The 16,491-nt window shown below is 35.3% G+C and overlaps 1 protein-coding gene across 4 annotated transcripts in view; it reads right to left on the bottom strand.

The window, feature by feature from the left end:
* Positions 1 to 238: 238 nt before the first annotated feature.
* LOC149578354 (coiled-coil protein) overlaps positions 239 to 16,491 on the bottom strand; it is a 69,918-nt gene continuing 53,665 nt past the window's right edge. For 2 of the 4 annotated variants that reach the window (XM_089828393.1, XM_089828391.1), the window contains 2 exons: positions 1,067 to 1,186; positions 239 to 574 (listed from right to left, as the gene is read on the bottom strand). In XM_089828393.1, coding sequence (XP_089684519.1) covers positions 563 to 574; positions 1,067 to 1,186 — 132 coding nt within the window. In that variant the 3' untranslated portion in view covers positions 239 to 562. Of the gene's footprint in view, positions 575 to 882; positions 1,187 to 16,491 lie in introns of those variants that run through there. The other 2 variants (XM_089828385.1, XM_089828380.1) reach the window with 1 other exon arrangement.

The raw sequence follows: 16,491 nt of genomic DNA, 5'->3' as shown, positions 1-16,491 counted from the left end.
TACTTGTCTACTACAGTTGACCCAACACAACCAGAACATAATCCAGATAACAGCATGGCACAGGAAAAACACTTAATCAAGTCTTTGGGAGGTACACACTTAATCAAGTCTTTGAGATGTACACAATAAAGGTCTAAAAGATAAACACCTAGGACTTATTCACGTAAAATCATTTTCTAAGTAGAAAACTAGAAACCGTTGCTAGGAAATCAAAAAGCATTGCTCTAAAAAGGTCATGTGAAATTACAAACAGAATAAATTATTAAAGAACGCCAGATAATAATTCCCTTCGCAAGCAAAACAAGTAGCAAGTAGAACTGTATAAGCATGTTGTAGAAATAATAGGTTTTTGTTAATTGTTTCCTGTATGGAATTCCTCATTAAATAACAAAATACCCTTTCCTACATAAAATTTGAGTATTTACAGCACCTCTGCAGATTTCTATATATAGAGATACACTCCAAACAGGAGACCAGTGAATACAAAACCTTTCAATCGTAATTAGATCCATTCAGACAGAAAGTTTTGATGTTGCAACAATGATGTCTCTCAAAAAGAGAATTACTCTGCCACCTGTAATATACAAACAACAGCTAATTTTCAGTCAAAAAAAATCACAGAATGTGCAGTGCCATCTCCATACCATCAAGGCATCAACTAATGAATCAGAATTGAAATCAATTAGTTATGTAATTTTATTTTTCTTACTTTCGTTTGTAGGTGAATTATCGTAAGCATGCTACATACTGCATCAGACTCATATACAACATATATCATCACATGAAGCAAATTATGGACAGTCTTAAACCTTTCCACATATAGAGCCAAAGAACTATTAAAACTTAAAATGCGGTATGCAAGTTGTACTGAGGCTAAGGAAATACTAAGCAAACCCAAACACTACATATCATCATATTTGATGATCCATATTTATATTAATAGATATCAAGTGTAATGCAGCATGCATGTAGAGCTTTAAGAAGCCAATCGCTCTGCCATTTATAATTGCATGCACAAACTTAGCTAATTGTTCACAATTTCTTTCTATCATTTTTGCTTGTCTACCTGATTAAGAGGATTGTCAGGTGACTTCTTCCACAATTTCCATATCATATCTTTGTATTGGTTGTGTGAAAGACCTGGTTTCTCTTCCTTCAATCTGCGGAGCTCAGTTTCCTCAAAAGCCTGCAGATACAATAAAGCCAATAAGCTCTTATAAAGTAGTGCTACATGATAACAATAAAACAAAATAGTAAATCAAGTCATAAGCACTCGGCCCCTATGAATTGCAAAAAATATCTACCAATATAAATGATCAAACAATGATTTAAAACCCTGTATTATCAGTAAAGCTGCAAAAAAACTTCTTAAAAACTTTTAGCAAAAACAGAGATGTTACAACAATGATATGAACTCAAAAGAACATACAACCAAATCATGAAATACCATCTATTTTTTTAAAACCATTGTGAGATGGCAAATTTATATCTTCACAAACTAACTTTTGATGTTCCCAGTTTCAATATATAAATATTAGTACAATGTGTATAAGACTTCCATTCCCTCTCAAGAATGTTAGTAGAATGTGCATTCGTTTTTTTGGTTGCTTTAAGGATGACTATAAACTAGAATCTCTGGCCAGCAATATATGCTCAGCAGACCAAGTCAGAGAAGAATGAAGCAAAAAAATTATATTTTTGTCCAGGAGTAGCCAAAGTGTTAGAATATACAGCTTACCTCTGTTATTAAGTCACAATGGTGACTTAAATGATTTATTCTAACTTCTTTTTTTAGCATTGAAATTCTAGGATTACTGCCATATTTATGTTTGTTGATTACATCTCCCAAACTCTATATAAGGAGATAAACACTCATTGTATTTTATTATTAGCAATATGGTATCAGAGCCCGGTTGAATTGATTGGTTGGATTTTGAAGAGGGTGGGAAGAGAAGGTTGTGTGTGTTGAAGATTGTAGCTTCAATAGAGATCTTTATCTCTGATTTTATGAAATAGAAATATGACTGTTATGACCAGTATGCTCATCTTCAGCTGAAAGAGACACTTATGATAAAATTTGAGATTATATTATATAAAGAGACATGTCATGCCTTACACAAAAAGGCATGCATATGGAAATATGAAGAGTTCTATATTTAGAAATTGAAGAGACCTTCAGTTGTGTAATAAAGAGTCTCTCTAATCTGTATGTGTATATATATATATATATTGTATCAAGTGAAAAATATTGTACTTGAACATATCTTTATCAATAAAAGTGATATTTTTGTCGTGTGGCTGGGTTTTTCCCCTTCAAGTGGAAGGGTTTTCCCAAGATAATCTCGTGTGTCTGTTGTATTTATTTTTGTTCTTCCTTATTATTGCTAATCTTTATTTTTGTGCAAAACTATTAACATGGTATCAAAGCCAAGTGTGATAAAGAAGTCAATCTACTCTCTGATGAAATGGTTCTCTCATATATCATTCTTGAAGAATCGAGTGGGATGATATAGCTGTTAATTTTGTAGGATTGTTTTTTACAAATGTAATAGCACTACCATTATTTATGTATGTTCCAAGTGCAGATCCAAAAGCATATATATAGGAGTATAAGAGACATGTCTCTATGTTAATCAATATTGGTTATGGTAAATTAATTTCCATTAGACAAATATATATATATATATATATATATATATATATGAATATCCGAAACCAGCTATTGACCCAATTTCTTTCTCGTAATATATTTAGATCTTAAACATAGGCAGATGTATTACAAAACAACAATAGAAACTAGCAGATATTCCAAAATATTCAAGATTCAAGCATATGAAAATACATTACAAATTAACACTATAAAACCCATAAACTCTCATAAAATTCCTCGAGACTAACATCATGGGCACATCAAAAACCATACCGTCGTCATAAGTCTGGAGAACCCCCAAGTACACAGGTGCTATGAGTAAGTATGAAGTTGTAAAGTCATTCGCTATGATTGAAACATAACTCTCATCAATACTCCACCAACATCTAGTCAAAGGATGTAGGAAATCCATCTAACTCCTATACAGATTGAAAGCGGGAACCAAGTTTGGACTGATCCAATGACAAGCAACAGTAGTCAATTCACCACTCCCATCCTATGACCAAGATTCACTGCTAGGAGCTGTACCAGGATCCAATATTCTGAAATCAAAATCATCCTCTTCGTGGCAATCAAAAGGAGTTCCCTCGTTTCTCACAGAAAGGGGATTGTCGGAAATCCAATCCACATCTACTTCAAACAAAGGGTTGTCTACAAACTGAATGTGATCTGAAGTTTTGGTACTTGATTGTTTGGGGCAGCTATCCAAGTCATACATTTTCTGAATGCTATCAAGTTCATCAATTACTTCTTGGAAAAGCTCCTACCTCTCTTTACCCTCATGTTTCCGAGAGTGATTCGTGATCCTAATCTGATTTTTTGCTTCCTGAAGAGAAATTTGAGCATCATCTAATGCCTCATGAGTATACTTAAGCTCCCTATTGAGCTCCATAATCTCGTTTCTTCATTTATTCAATTGATCAATATGTATTTCAGCAACCTTAAGAATATAATCCCTATCGGACAGCAAACATAAATAATCTAATTTCATAGTTTCAAGAGTTGTTTTGATCACCTGCAAATCAACAACAAGCCAATCTCCTTCCACTCCCTTTTGAACCTTCCTGTAGAGATCCTCAACCATCTTGTAAGTGCTTTCATAATGTACCAAAGATGCCACGACCATGTCTCCACTAACCTTCAGCTGGTTCTTTAAAGTATGTATTTCATTTTTGTCAAATTGAAGTGGTTCATCATCTTGTAGTGTCGTCTTGGATTTTTCCTTTGAATATAAGAAGATATATTGTTCATCACACCTCCCAACATCATAGGCCTTCTTTTTCCAGTTCTCTTGATTCATACGCAAGAGCCGAAGTGTTGCCATGTTATCATTTGTATATAAAGGCTTGTCATACAACGACTCCAACCTGATATTACCTTGTGTGCAACCTACCTCATCAACTTGCTTGTCAAAGCTAACCTCCAAATCACCAATGTAGAAACTTGCGCCACTATTAACCTCTATCCCATTATCATGTAAAGGTTGTAAATAACCGGTAGTTGGTTGTTCTTTTTCCAAACCTCTTGTTACCTGGCTTTTGACTGTTGAAGAATCCTCATGCGATTTTTTGTATCTATCCTTTGCAAGAAGATCCTGGGCTAATTCATTGTAGTTTTTTCCCATACCAATCTTGTTTTAGAGCTTCAAATGGAGGTCCATGTAGTTATTGAAAGGTAACACTTGCCACATCTGTCGAGGAAATTTGTTGTACTCATCATACATATCGAGTACCTTTGTTCTTACATCGCATTGTGAATTTTGGACTTGTATTTTAACTAGATCTCTTCTGACCTTTTCCAAATCGCGTGTCTTTCCCATAACTCCTTTGATGATATTACGATCAAGAATTTTTGTAAGCAAAGCCCAAGACAATATTCTCTTCCTATTAAGGAGTCAATTAAATAGTTTGCTGATTTACTGTAGCTAATTTCCAAGAATTTAGAGTTGAAATCTTAATGGCTGGCAATTTCTCTATCTTGTCTTTCTCTAACTGACTCTCTAAAGTGTCGATTCTCCCCCCAAATTTACAAATCATTCCTCAATAGGATTGTAATACATTATTTCTTGAATGCTTGACTTATTTTCTTCCATAGAGGTCAACCCTTGTTCTACGAAATCAGCTGTAACTGGACCTAAGACTAGTTGTTCAATCACAAAATGGTCTTCCAAAATATTACTGGGTAATGTCTTAACATTCTCAGCAGCAGGCTTAGTGATGTTGATTTCTTGATTCATCAACATGGTTTATGTTCAATTTAACTTCCTTTGTGTTAACAATAGAACTAAAAGGCCCATCATTTGTATCTTTAGCATGCCCACAGTGTAGACTTTCCTCTAGGCTGAAAGTATCTTGACAACTAGAATCACAAACCAAACCATGTGCTGAAACCACTATGCCCAACAGAGTTATACTGCTTTCTCCTTATGAGTTTTCTATTCCTTTGTCTTGTTCCTTATCTTCCACAGACTATAAATTTGGTCTATTAAGTAAATTTCCATTTCTATAAATATATTTTTCAGAAACCTGACCATCAGCGGTGCATTTGTCAGAATATGTCGAGATAGTTCAACCTTCTGAATATCTATCTGATTCAATCTCAGAGAACCAAAAATCACCAAGGCACCTGGTAAGACACGTCGATCATAACTTGAGCCACCACATATTTCAAGAAGACCCAATGCCATGTCATCAAAAACCCAATACTGAGGACAAAGCTCAGAGACAAAATGTTTCTACAATTGTTATACACTTGGCAACACGAACATAGCAGTTTCAAATCAACCGAAGTTCCTTACAATTCCTCTCATGTCAGATGCGCTACCATTGGAATCCTTCCCCTTCGATTATTGTCGTTTCCACAACTCGGCAAACTCCAACTTGTTAGCACCTCTGTGAATGCAAAACTATAATGCCCAGGAAGACACAACTATGCAATGATCCTTTTGCTTAGTCTTCTTGGTAACATTTGAGCATTACCATGAACAAGTTTACAATTGTTATTGAGGAAGCTAACAACTTGTTGCTATTTGATGTAATCCCCATGCATAATATTCATCCCTTTGCGTACCTCCCAATCCAAGCTCCTTTTTTTTTAGAAAGTGGCATCACAAGTTCAGTAACAATATAAATGGTAGGTCGGATAATTGAGCCTTCAACATTTTCCACCTCTGTACTATGCAAAAATGACAATACATTGGGATGTCGAACCGTTCACAAGCGCTTAACACCATTGCGACCAGCTGCTAGGTGTCCATCTTGAGCATTAGTCCCCAAAAGAGCAAATATTGATACAGAGCTACCATCATCCTGTAAATGCAAACATTAAGTGCCAGATGATATGAAAGGAACTCCCCGACTATCGTATTGTTTTTTTCACGATATTGAATGCAAAGATAACCTATCCTGAACTAGGTCAAACTATAACATGCAATCCTTTTGTTTGATCAAATCGTATTATTGTGAATTCCTGCTCAGAATCTCCAGGTCATGCAACAATATTAATTCTCCCAACAACAGTTTTCTGTCTCAGGTCAAAGCATTCTAAAGTACCATCTTCTCCACCACACGCGACCAATCCATGAACTGGGCTTCGGCAAATCACATTGATTGCAGGAGAATGGGTGTTTAGAGGAGCAAGAAAAACAGTCCTGTTCCAAATTAATACGATACAAATCTAGTGAAGATGTGGCATTCAAAGAATCCGTCATGGTGCCAAACTCTATCTCTATCTTCCTCTTTTGCCAACAGAAATCCCTTGTTATCGCTTTCTTGTGAATCTACACGGTTGGCTCTATTTCTGAAACAGTTACTAGGATGACCCTTAGTGGAGTCGTTCCAACCCCCATGCTCATTGAACGCCAAAGCCACAGAAAAACCATGATACAACACTACTATAATCTTCTTAACTCCTTGATGGCCATAAAAAAGATTTCCATGTTTTTTTAATAACCATTCTTAGTTTTTCTCTATTAACAAAGAGGCTAGCACTTTAGCTTCCTTCGGTTTGCATGTTCCCATGGTGTCTAGCTACCACAGCGGTGTTATTGTTTTCGCTATGTATGCAGGTTCAACACCGACTGCTTAACTGTCCAAGATGCTATGGGATGAGCAGTATCCTCCCTCTACGATATGAATCTTTAACAATGCACTCCTCCAACACCCGTGGTTTATTCACTGTTCATTGCACTTAGAAATATGTTTATAAAATTCACGATAGAGATTCTGTAAACTTATGGGGCGATAAGCTTTATTGAAGACTAACTTTCAAATGTTGCCTTCTCATAACATAAATATATTTTGAATCCCACAGATATTTCTTTGACATCTCGCACAAGAAATAAATCTTCAAAAACATTGTCAAATCAATATATCATTTGCTTTGTTTCAGACACTGCATATAGTAGTTTCTTCACACCAATGCTTCAAGTATATTTGGCTTTATAACATTACTGCAAATCCTTTCCAAAACATCAAAAATATATCTCCTTATCGTAAATGTCTTTCGATTCTCCATTTCCAGTCAATAGTTGAATGCCTCCAATTGTTGTATCCACAATATCTCTCTATGCAAGCAATATTAAGTTTGAGAAAATGTTTCATCACGAAGCTCCTCGATTAATTGGACACATGACATTGTAGATTCCAAGCTCGCGACATTTTCACAATGTCTTCACCAATGTACAAGAATTTCTACTCGGTTGTATGTGTGCTCCAAGCAAAAGAAAACAATTTTCTTGAATGTTACAACGCTGGCTTAAAATTTACCAAACTTTCACTTCAGATGTTGCAGCTATTTAGAGATATTTATAAACATTCAATACAACCTTGCAAGGGAATAGTTTATTTAAATCTTTTCAGGCTGACTACTAAATTCTTTCTTTCTGAATGGACTTCACAAGGTGGCAAGATGTTTGGCTCTAATACCCCTGAAATATCCCAAACCAACTATTGACCTGATTTCATCCTAATAATATATTTAGATCTTAAACATAGACAGATGTATTACAAAACAACAATAGATATTCCAAAATATTCAAGATTCAAGCATATGAAAATGCATTACAAATCAACAGTATAAAACTTGTAAACTCTCATAAAATTCCTCAAGACATGTTACTACATTATACAACAGCAATACAATAATCAGCATTCAAAATCTAATCTTAAACACAGTTGTACAATCAGATTGGAAAACTAAGAGAAGAACCTGTAAGTGCATTCGAGACACCTGAAGTGATGTCTCCACAAACAATGAGTTTGCATCCATTGTCTGCTGGCACAAGGGGCTACATCCTTACACTGGCTAAAAGCTGAAGCTTTCTGAATAATTCTAGCAAGAGGGAACTGAAATCTGAATCATAAATCAAGCATGCCAAATGAAAGAGGCTCTTCTCCTTTTATCCTCATAGTTGTAACTCTTCGACTCCCCTCTTGGCTTTTTGTCTTATCTCTCCTTGTCCTTTTTAGCACACTTTATAATATTAAATTGACTTTTTATATTTTGAGTTCACGCTCTCCAAGTCAATTTTAATATTATATATAATATGTCTTTAACTTTTCTAATGTCCCAAAAAAGGGACATTATATGTGTGTGTGTGTGTGTGTGTGTGTGTGTGTGTGTGTGTGTTTGTATGAGTCTAATTGACGATTAATCAAATGAATAATGTTTAACCAATAACCATAGGAGATTAACTCTAGAGCAATTCAATTCGACTAAAGCTACAACATTAACACTCCCTCTTAGCTAGGGAGGATTGTTGTAGAACACATTATGCTCTCAATCATATAGAGAGATATCATGTCAATATGATATTCATGGAATGACATATCTAAGGATAGCAATATATATACATCAAATCAAATATAATCCGACTGATGCTATTTCATCAACACTCCCTCTTAGTGGGGAAGGATTTAAACAACACAACCATCTCACAAAATGTTTATTTGCTCTCTCATCAAATGGTTCTCTCATATGTCATTCTTGAAGAATGGTATGAGATGATGCAGCTGTTAACTTTGCAAGATTTTGTTCTACAAATGTAATAGCACTGCCATTATTTCTATGTGTACCAAGCGCACATCCAAAAGCATATTATATATAGGAGTAGAAGAGACATTTCCAATTAATATTGGTTATGGTAACTAAATTTCCATTAGACATTTATTAACAATATATGTATATAATCAATTGTATAAACTCAAAAATAAAAGCCTTTTAATGTATAATCATATACTTTGTAAAGGAAGGTATGCCTTCCTACACCTTTCCAAAAATGCAATGGAAGAGATGATGTAAGAGAGGGTATGCCCTCTCAAGACATTTGATGAGTAACAAAGGCAAATGTCATATTACATATACAGGACATTAAATGACTTGGGCTATATTGGAGGTTTTTCTTCCCCATTATTTTCCCTCCAGTACCTACACTCTGAATAGGGAAAAAACAATTGTAAATGATTTCATAACACAATATAATATATAGGGTTTTATGCCTTTTACTGATCAAAATATATGTGTGTGTGTGCGTCTAATTGACAATAAATCAAATGCAATAATGTTTAACCGATAACCATAGAAGATTAAATAAATTCAATCCAACTAAAGCTACAACATTAACACTCACCTCAAACTTTTCTTTCGTAGAGAACTCATTAACAAGGAATTGCACCTTGAAAATCTCCCTCTGAACAAAGATTCTAGGAATTCAGATCCTCTAGCTGCTCCTTAGAAGCTCTCTTTGTCTAAGGATGCCTGAGATAAACTGTCGGACTCCCTCTAAATCTGATAGCAATCTTCCAACTTTCTGGTGACAAGTCGTCACTTCCTCATAATGTACATAGGGGTAGGCCCATCAAAATCATGTAGTCACACATGTATTTTTGGACTCCCTCTTAATATAGAAGGATACTCATAATCTCAATTATCAAAAATATTCGCTTCAAGAGCCTCACTTTATCCATCCTAATCATCATTTGACTAATGAATTCTAGATCATTGCTTTTTTGAAGCTACTATCATAAGATTGAGTCTACACAATATTTGGTAGTATGTGTAAAGTACCAAACTTATCTTATATGCACATCAACATCCTTGATACAAGTTGCTCCAACGAAGGTCCATATGCATCAATGCTGAAAACACCTCTATATAAGAATTTGTCAAACAATGGGAATGGAACATTGGTTATTATTCCCCCCACAATGTAAAATTCTCACTTATTCCATTGTCTATATAGTTTTCAATCACTTGTGGCAATGAAGAGAAAAATAGATATTTGGAATGTTGCACTTAGCCATATAAACCAGATGCTTGAAATATTAAAGCTTAATATTCCCAGCACTTTCATAGTATGTCCTCGACATTACATTCAATGCCTCCTCCAATTCCCATGGACATTATACACAACATAATTGTCTCAACTTTATATGCCATGTCAATCAACATCACAACTAGAGCAGCAACCATCTAAAGATTTGAATGACGCTACATCTACAAATACATTTTGATCCACAGAGTTTGCTTATGCAGTCCCAAATTTCATAAGTTCTCTCCAGTCAGCCTCAACATTCTTTATGCCAATCAAGTAGTGGGATTCAGCAAGAACGCAGTAGCCATCATTGCCACAACAACCTGGTTTCTATGAGCAATCTTTCCAGAGGGTTCATGCTTACATTTTTCCCACCCAGAATATTGCCAATTGTCCCAATCATACCAGGTTGGTTAATTTGTCTACAAAGAATCCTACTTCCTTTAGGCTAACATCAACACTAAAAGTGCCAACCTTGGAAAGATGAGAAATTCCATCTATAACTTTTCTTTCTACAATGACGTCTCCACTGTCTCTTAGCAGCAGAAGTTTGAATTGTAACAAGAATCGAAATCGGATCGGAATCAGCAAGGCCGAATTGTATCGTGAATCGGCCATGAATCGGAATCGAATCGGCCACGAATCGGCAAATTTAAAAATCCCTTGAAATTTAGTGAGTAACTTATTTCATAAACCCTTTATCGCTGATTTGATTCACCGATTCACAAAAAATCCTTTGGCTTGAATCGAATCACCGAATTGCGTGAATCACATGAATTATTGTGATTCTTGGAACTATGGTTTGAACCATAGTTTGCAAACTCTCTAGGTACTCCCCAAGTTGCTGAGTACTTTCCATTTTTTTTGCTGGGCGAGTACTCTCAAGTTTAACTCTCGCATTTTTATAGGTACAAAAAAGTAGGGGTAAAAATGTTGATGCAAGTAAAATGCTGGTTAGATGTATTTTTCACGTCATTTTTGCCACAAAACCATGCATTTTCTCTTTCAACATGTCCATTTTTAATTTAATACATTTTGTAATTAAATTTTTAAAAAAATTATGTTGCTTTAAGAGAATTTAATATTTAGTTCTTTCTAAGTTGCTGAAATTTTCCTGAGTTTTTGTCGATTTTTCTCTGAGTTTTTGCCAAGTTGAAATTTTTGGGCTTGTCGAGTACTCTCCGAGTCTGAGTTTGCAAACAATGGTTTGAACTATTTTATTTAATGACAACCTTCAAAAGTACACACAGAACCAATTGACAACAGTAATATATTAACCACAGAGATGGAATGAAAAATAGAACCAGCAGATGCTATCAAAGAATATTTTCAATCAACTTGACGCAAGACTGTATTAAATGCTCCAACAAGAAAGCGCAACTGGATATTATTATCTCTCTGAACCTCTTATAGCTTATTGAGTATTTATCTAGCAATTCTCATAGAAGCCACGAAGTGAGCAGGAGGAATAGAGAATCTTGCATTAATTATTTGTTTATGGAAATCTATGATGACTCGTAACCTTCCTTAGATACCTCAGGGAACACATTTCATGTCGTGATTCTCCAAGCTTTCTTTAAGTGTCTTCTATTTCTGCTACATCCAAACAGCAAATGTCTTAATTGAAATGCCATGATCATGTGTGTGTGGCATATGATTTGACAGCTCATAATCATCTAATTTATAGTCTCTATCCAGATTTGTCTTCTCTATGTATGCTTGTTGCTACTGCCCAGTCTGAAACTCTCTGCTGTAAATATCATTTATAGTCTCTATCCAGATTCGTCTTCTCTATCTATGCTTGTTGCTACTACCCTGTCTAAAACTCTTTGCTGGGAATATCATGTATAACTCTGCCTTATTATTCCTCTTCCAGTTTGCAGTTATTCAAATCGTAGAATCCTTTCCTCTTTCAATATCGATGGATTTAATTCTATTTGTTCTTGATGCTTTTCCCGTTCATTTACTGTTGTCTAATCACCTGAATGTTGTCTGAGAAAAAATCTTAATTTGTCTATAAATTCTCTATTCCTCCCTCTCACTCATACCAATAACCATGCATTTCACTAACCACTGGAATCCACTCTCATGTCTCTGTGCCTGATATTTTGGTGCTAGGTATAGTTCCGTTCATACGTTACTCTACTTTGTCCATCGAAAGCAATCTAAAGTTCGATGGCTTGAGTGCCTTATACAATATATTGTTTCTGTTGTTAATAACCTCTATCCGTCTTGTTCGAATAATAGTCTGTATCCCAAATCTGCCGCATAATTATCACTAATTATTTCTTATGAGTATTGGAGTGGTCGATAGTACTCCCCTGTGATGAATCGGTACTTAGTTGAAGACTGTGTTATCCTTAGCTCTGTATATTTTCGTCTGTACCTCCTCACAATTCTCTGAACTCTGCCCTAAATACCATTTGACCGCAAGGAGGGTACTATCAAAAATAGAATTGTCGAGTCTCTGATAATCTCTGTTTAATCTCTATGTTATTTATCTTTTTCTCATCTTTCAGTCCTATTTAATACCCATCTATTGTCCATCCTTGGTGCTTCATCTCATCAATTATTATTTCTTCTCCATTGCTGGACATCATCGCACTTATCTTGCTTTATTTAGCTGAAATGAAGCACAAAGTAATGGTCAACATAATAGCTACCCATATGTCAACTTTTTCTCAGGCTGCAAATTGGATTGCGGACACAAACAGTAGATGCCTGGATAAGCCATCACATCATGTAACCCACAATAGAATTCCATTGCACTCCATCCACACCGGAAGATTTTCACTTTCTGAGTGCTCAAAATTGAATCCTTCCAGAGGAGCAACGTAGAGGTCAAGCTAATGAAATATTTCCACAGATGATGCCAAAATGGTGGCCACTTATCTGTGGAACAATTTTTTCAGAGACAGCTCGAATTCCAGGCCCTTTGGAGCCGTGTTTCTGCACATCATAGACTTTGATATTGAGTACACAATGGAGCACTGGGATGATCGACTGACCAAGGTCATCTCCGATCAGGCGAAGGAGGGTGAAACCTCAACCAAGAATGTGTATCTCAGTGTTGCTCCACAGTGCCACCGTAGCACTTAGATGGCGATAATCTGCTCACCAAGGCATTGAAGATGAGCATGTTTGACTACATGTGGGTCCTATTCTATTACAACCCTTCTTGCTAGTATGTCGATGGGAACTCTTCCAACCTGTTGGATTCATAGAATAGTGGACAACAGATAACTTTGAAATGTATATTTAGATTCAAGGAATGTGTTTTGTCTTTTAAGTTTCTTTTCCTAACATTTGCAGTTTAGTTTTGATACCATGTTAACTTTGTAGGATTGTTTTCTGCAAATGTAATCTACCATTACTTTTGCGTGTTCGAAGTGCAGATCCAAAAGCATATATATAGGAGTAGAAGAGACGTGTCTCTATGTTAATCAATATTGGTTATGGTAAGTTAATTTCCAATAGACCTTTATTAACAAATATATATATATATAATTGATGATTAATCAAATGCAATAATGTTTAATCAATTACCATTTAAGATTAACTCTAGATCAATTCAATCCGACTGAAGTTACAACATTAACAACAGCATCATGGTTTTTACTTGATTTCAATGTCTCATGTTTATGGTCTACATGGATTCTCTGGCATCTTTACTGCCAATGATTTGTTGTAGTGTATTGATGATGACTATTCAATTTTGAGCTCCTTCTCAAATGTTATCAGTCTTATTCTCTTAACTGTTTATGGCCTTGTATGATGTGGCTTCTACTGATTTTTCTTGTTCTTGATATTATGGGTGTGTACCGTCTCATGGTTAAAGCCCGACTGGACTGTAAGTATGATTAGTAGTGACATCCTTATTAGCGTCGGTTCATTTGATGCATCAAATGTTCATTTGTTTTACATCATTTCAAGTCTCTTTGTATGTATAAACTGTATGCCATGTAACGGGCTAGTGTATTATTGGAATTGCCTCAATTCAGCATGACAATAATCATTTAGCTTCTCTTGTCAGGCCTTTCCTGAATAGTTCATTGTGCGGGATGATTTTCTTCAGTATCTGGGAATCCTCTGCACATGTGATGGTATGTGACTTAGTCCTTCTATACGCCTTGATTATGTCATGGCCAACCTTGTATTTCAGTGAGTCATTAGTTTTTTAATTTCTTGGAAGGCTTTGTTTTGGCTCTTCTAGCTATGCCATCTCCTACTCTGATTCTTTTGTATTCATCAATCCCTCACAAAATGTCTTACCTTAGTACCTGGTGTCTTCCTTATTCTCGTCCACAATAATTGGGCTTTGTCATATGGCTTATCCAGGCATCTACTGTTTGTGCCTGGAAAAAGACGTGTATGGAAATATGAAGAATTTTATTTTTGGAAATTGAAGAGACCTTCAGTTGTGTAATGAAGTACCTCTATTCTATATATATATCAAAGTTATTAGTCTCAGACCCACCTCTGACTCGGCACTGGTAACTCAACTCGTGAACTAGCTCAAACTCGGCAATGACTTGGCAAAGCGACAAATCCCTTGAAATTTTTATGAAGATTTACCCTTGCCTTCACCCTTTTACTATCATATATTGAAACCGGCAAGGCTGTCCCAGCTCGCCCTACCGGACACGGCAGGGCTGGACCCAACTCGTAGACCCGGGATACCCACCCAACTCGCAGAGAGTCACAAAACTGATATATATATTGTATCAAGTGAAAAGAAGTGTACTTGAACATTTCTTTATCAATAAAAGTGATATTTTTGTTGTGTGGCTGGGATTTTTTTCCCTTCAAATGGAAGGGTTTTCCCAAAATAACCCTGTGTCACTTGTATCTATTTTTGTTTTTCTTTATTGCTGTATATCTTTATTTCAATGCAAAACCATCAACAGTGTGCAGCTAGGAAAATTCACAAGTAGAAGCATTGTAGATAAATTGAAAGAAAGAAAAATTCAATATCATGGTCTGATTCACAGGAATCATGTGTAGGAAGGGCAAAAGTAACGGGCTTTATAGTCTAAAAATCATATGCATTTTGGATGCTCAAATCACAACCAAAATGTTCAAAATTGTGATCTGTAAAAGCAATTTCAAGACCCTATTTCAGGTTGCCACCACCATTACTAATTGCACCAACAAAAATGTAATTTTTTTTCAGTTATTTGTCAATAGTATTATTGCAAATAAATATGCTGATTTGTTTTTTAAATATTCAGTTTCAAGTTCAGTGAGTTTCATGATTGCCATGATTGTGGCATGAAGTTTTAGTATTTCAGCAGTCAAATGATGTTTCCAGGTCGGATATTTCTTTTTGCACAATTTTGTTCTGGGTTCAAGTTTTTTTTCCCAGAAATTCAAAACATATTTCCTATGTTTTCCAGAAATTTTTTGATGTATGTTTTATTTTTATTTTGGAAATAGATATTCAATCAGAGAAATATTCTAGTCTCAACTTCCACACCTGGAAAGTCAAAATCTAGATGTCGATGATGCATAATAACCTGCAGTGAATAATAAATGGCAATGATAAGTACCCTAGAAATGTGAATAAATTACTGGAATTTGAAAAGTTGAGATGATAAAGCCAAAGCCAGTACTTCTTTTGCTCTCTCCACTTCCAAGTTACATCATATACAACTAACAAAACCATCAAGGAATTATTAGATAGTTTGAATCATTGTTCCCAAAATCGCCTAAATCGCCGGTTTGGCGATTCGATTCAGGCTAGGCAATTTTTTTGGAGCCGTGAATCATTTTGGCTGATTTTTTGCCATGAATTGCCTGAATCGCCGAATCAAGCGATTCATGGCAAAAATCACCTAAATCGTTACCAAAAATCAGCCACGGCATGGCATAAAGTTCGCTTAAACTTTTTTTTAAAACACATGTTTTTTTTCCTGTTCTTTTTGGCCTTTCCCCTTTGTTTTGATCCTAAAGGGCCTTCTAATTGTTAAGCATGAGTAGAAGAGAGGAAAAGTGAGAGAGAAGAAGAGAAAAGAAAAACCACAGGTTTCCAACCAACAAGAAGGAAGAGCACCAAAGAGATCAGAAGTCCATCTGGGGAGGCCACAAATTGCATTGGGAGCATTAAAGAGTCAATATCAACGCTCCTCAACTCATTTGCAAGAGGTAAGTGCAGATTTTAGTTTTTGCATGTTAGTGTATTATACATTTTTTGTTTAATTTTTTTGGTTTTCATTTGCAAATCTTGAATGTTTTTTAGTTTTACTAAATTGCAAACTAGGGTTTGTTGTTTTGCAGCTTTTGTTTATTAGTTTCAAACTTTGATATTTTACATGAATTTCCTTATTGCAACAACCCTTTGCTTTTATGTTCCGCAATGGGTAAAAAAGATGAATGTTTGAAATATACTGAAGAGTTTCTTAGAAGAAACAAATTAAAAACAAAATGTATGTTTTGTAAAGAAATAAATTCTGGAGGTATTTATAGATTCAAATACCACATTGTTGCTATACTTAGACATGATATTACGATTTGCACTCAACAAACTGCT

This window comes from Cupressus sempervirens, chromosome 1 (assembly GCF_028749045.1).
Source record: "Cupressus sempervirens isolate cs-2001-9-10 chromosome 1, ASM2874904v1, whole genome shotgun sequence".
Classification (NCBI taxonomy): Eukaryota; Viridiplantae; Streptophyta; class Pinopsida; order Cupressales; family Cupressaceae; genus Cupressus; species Cupressus sempervirens.
The sequence above is the reverse complement of the archived record's forward strand: the minus strand, read 5'-3'. Positions and strand labels throughout refer to the sequence as shown.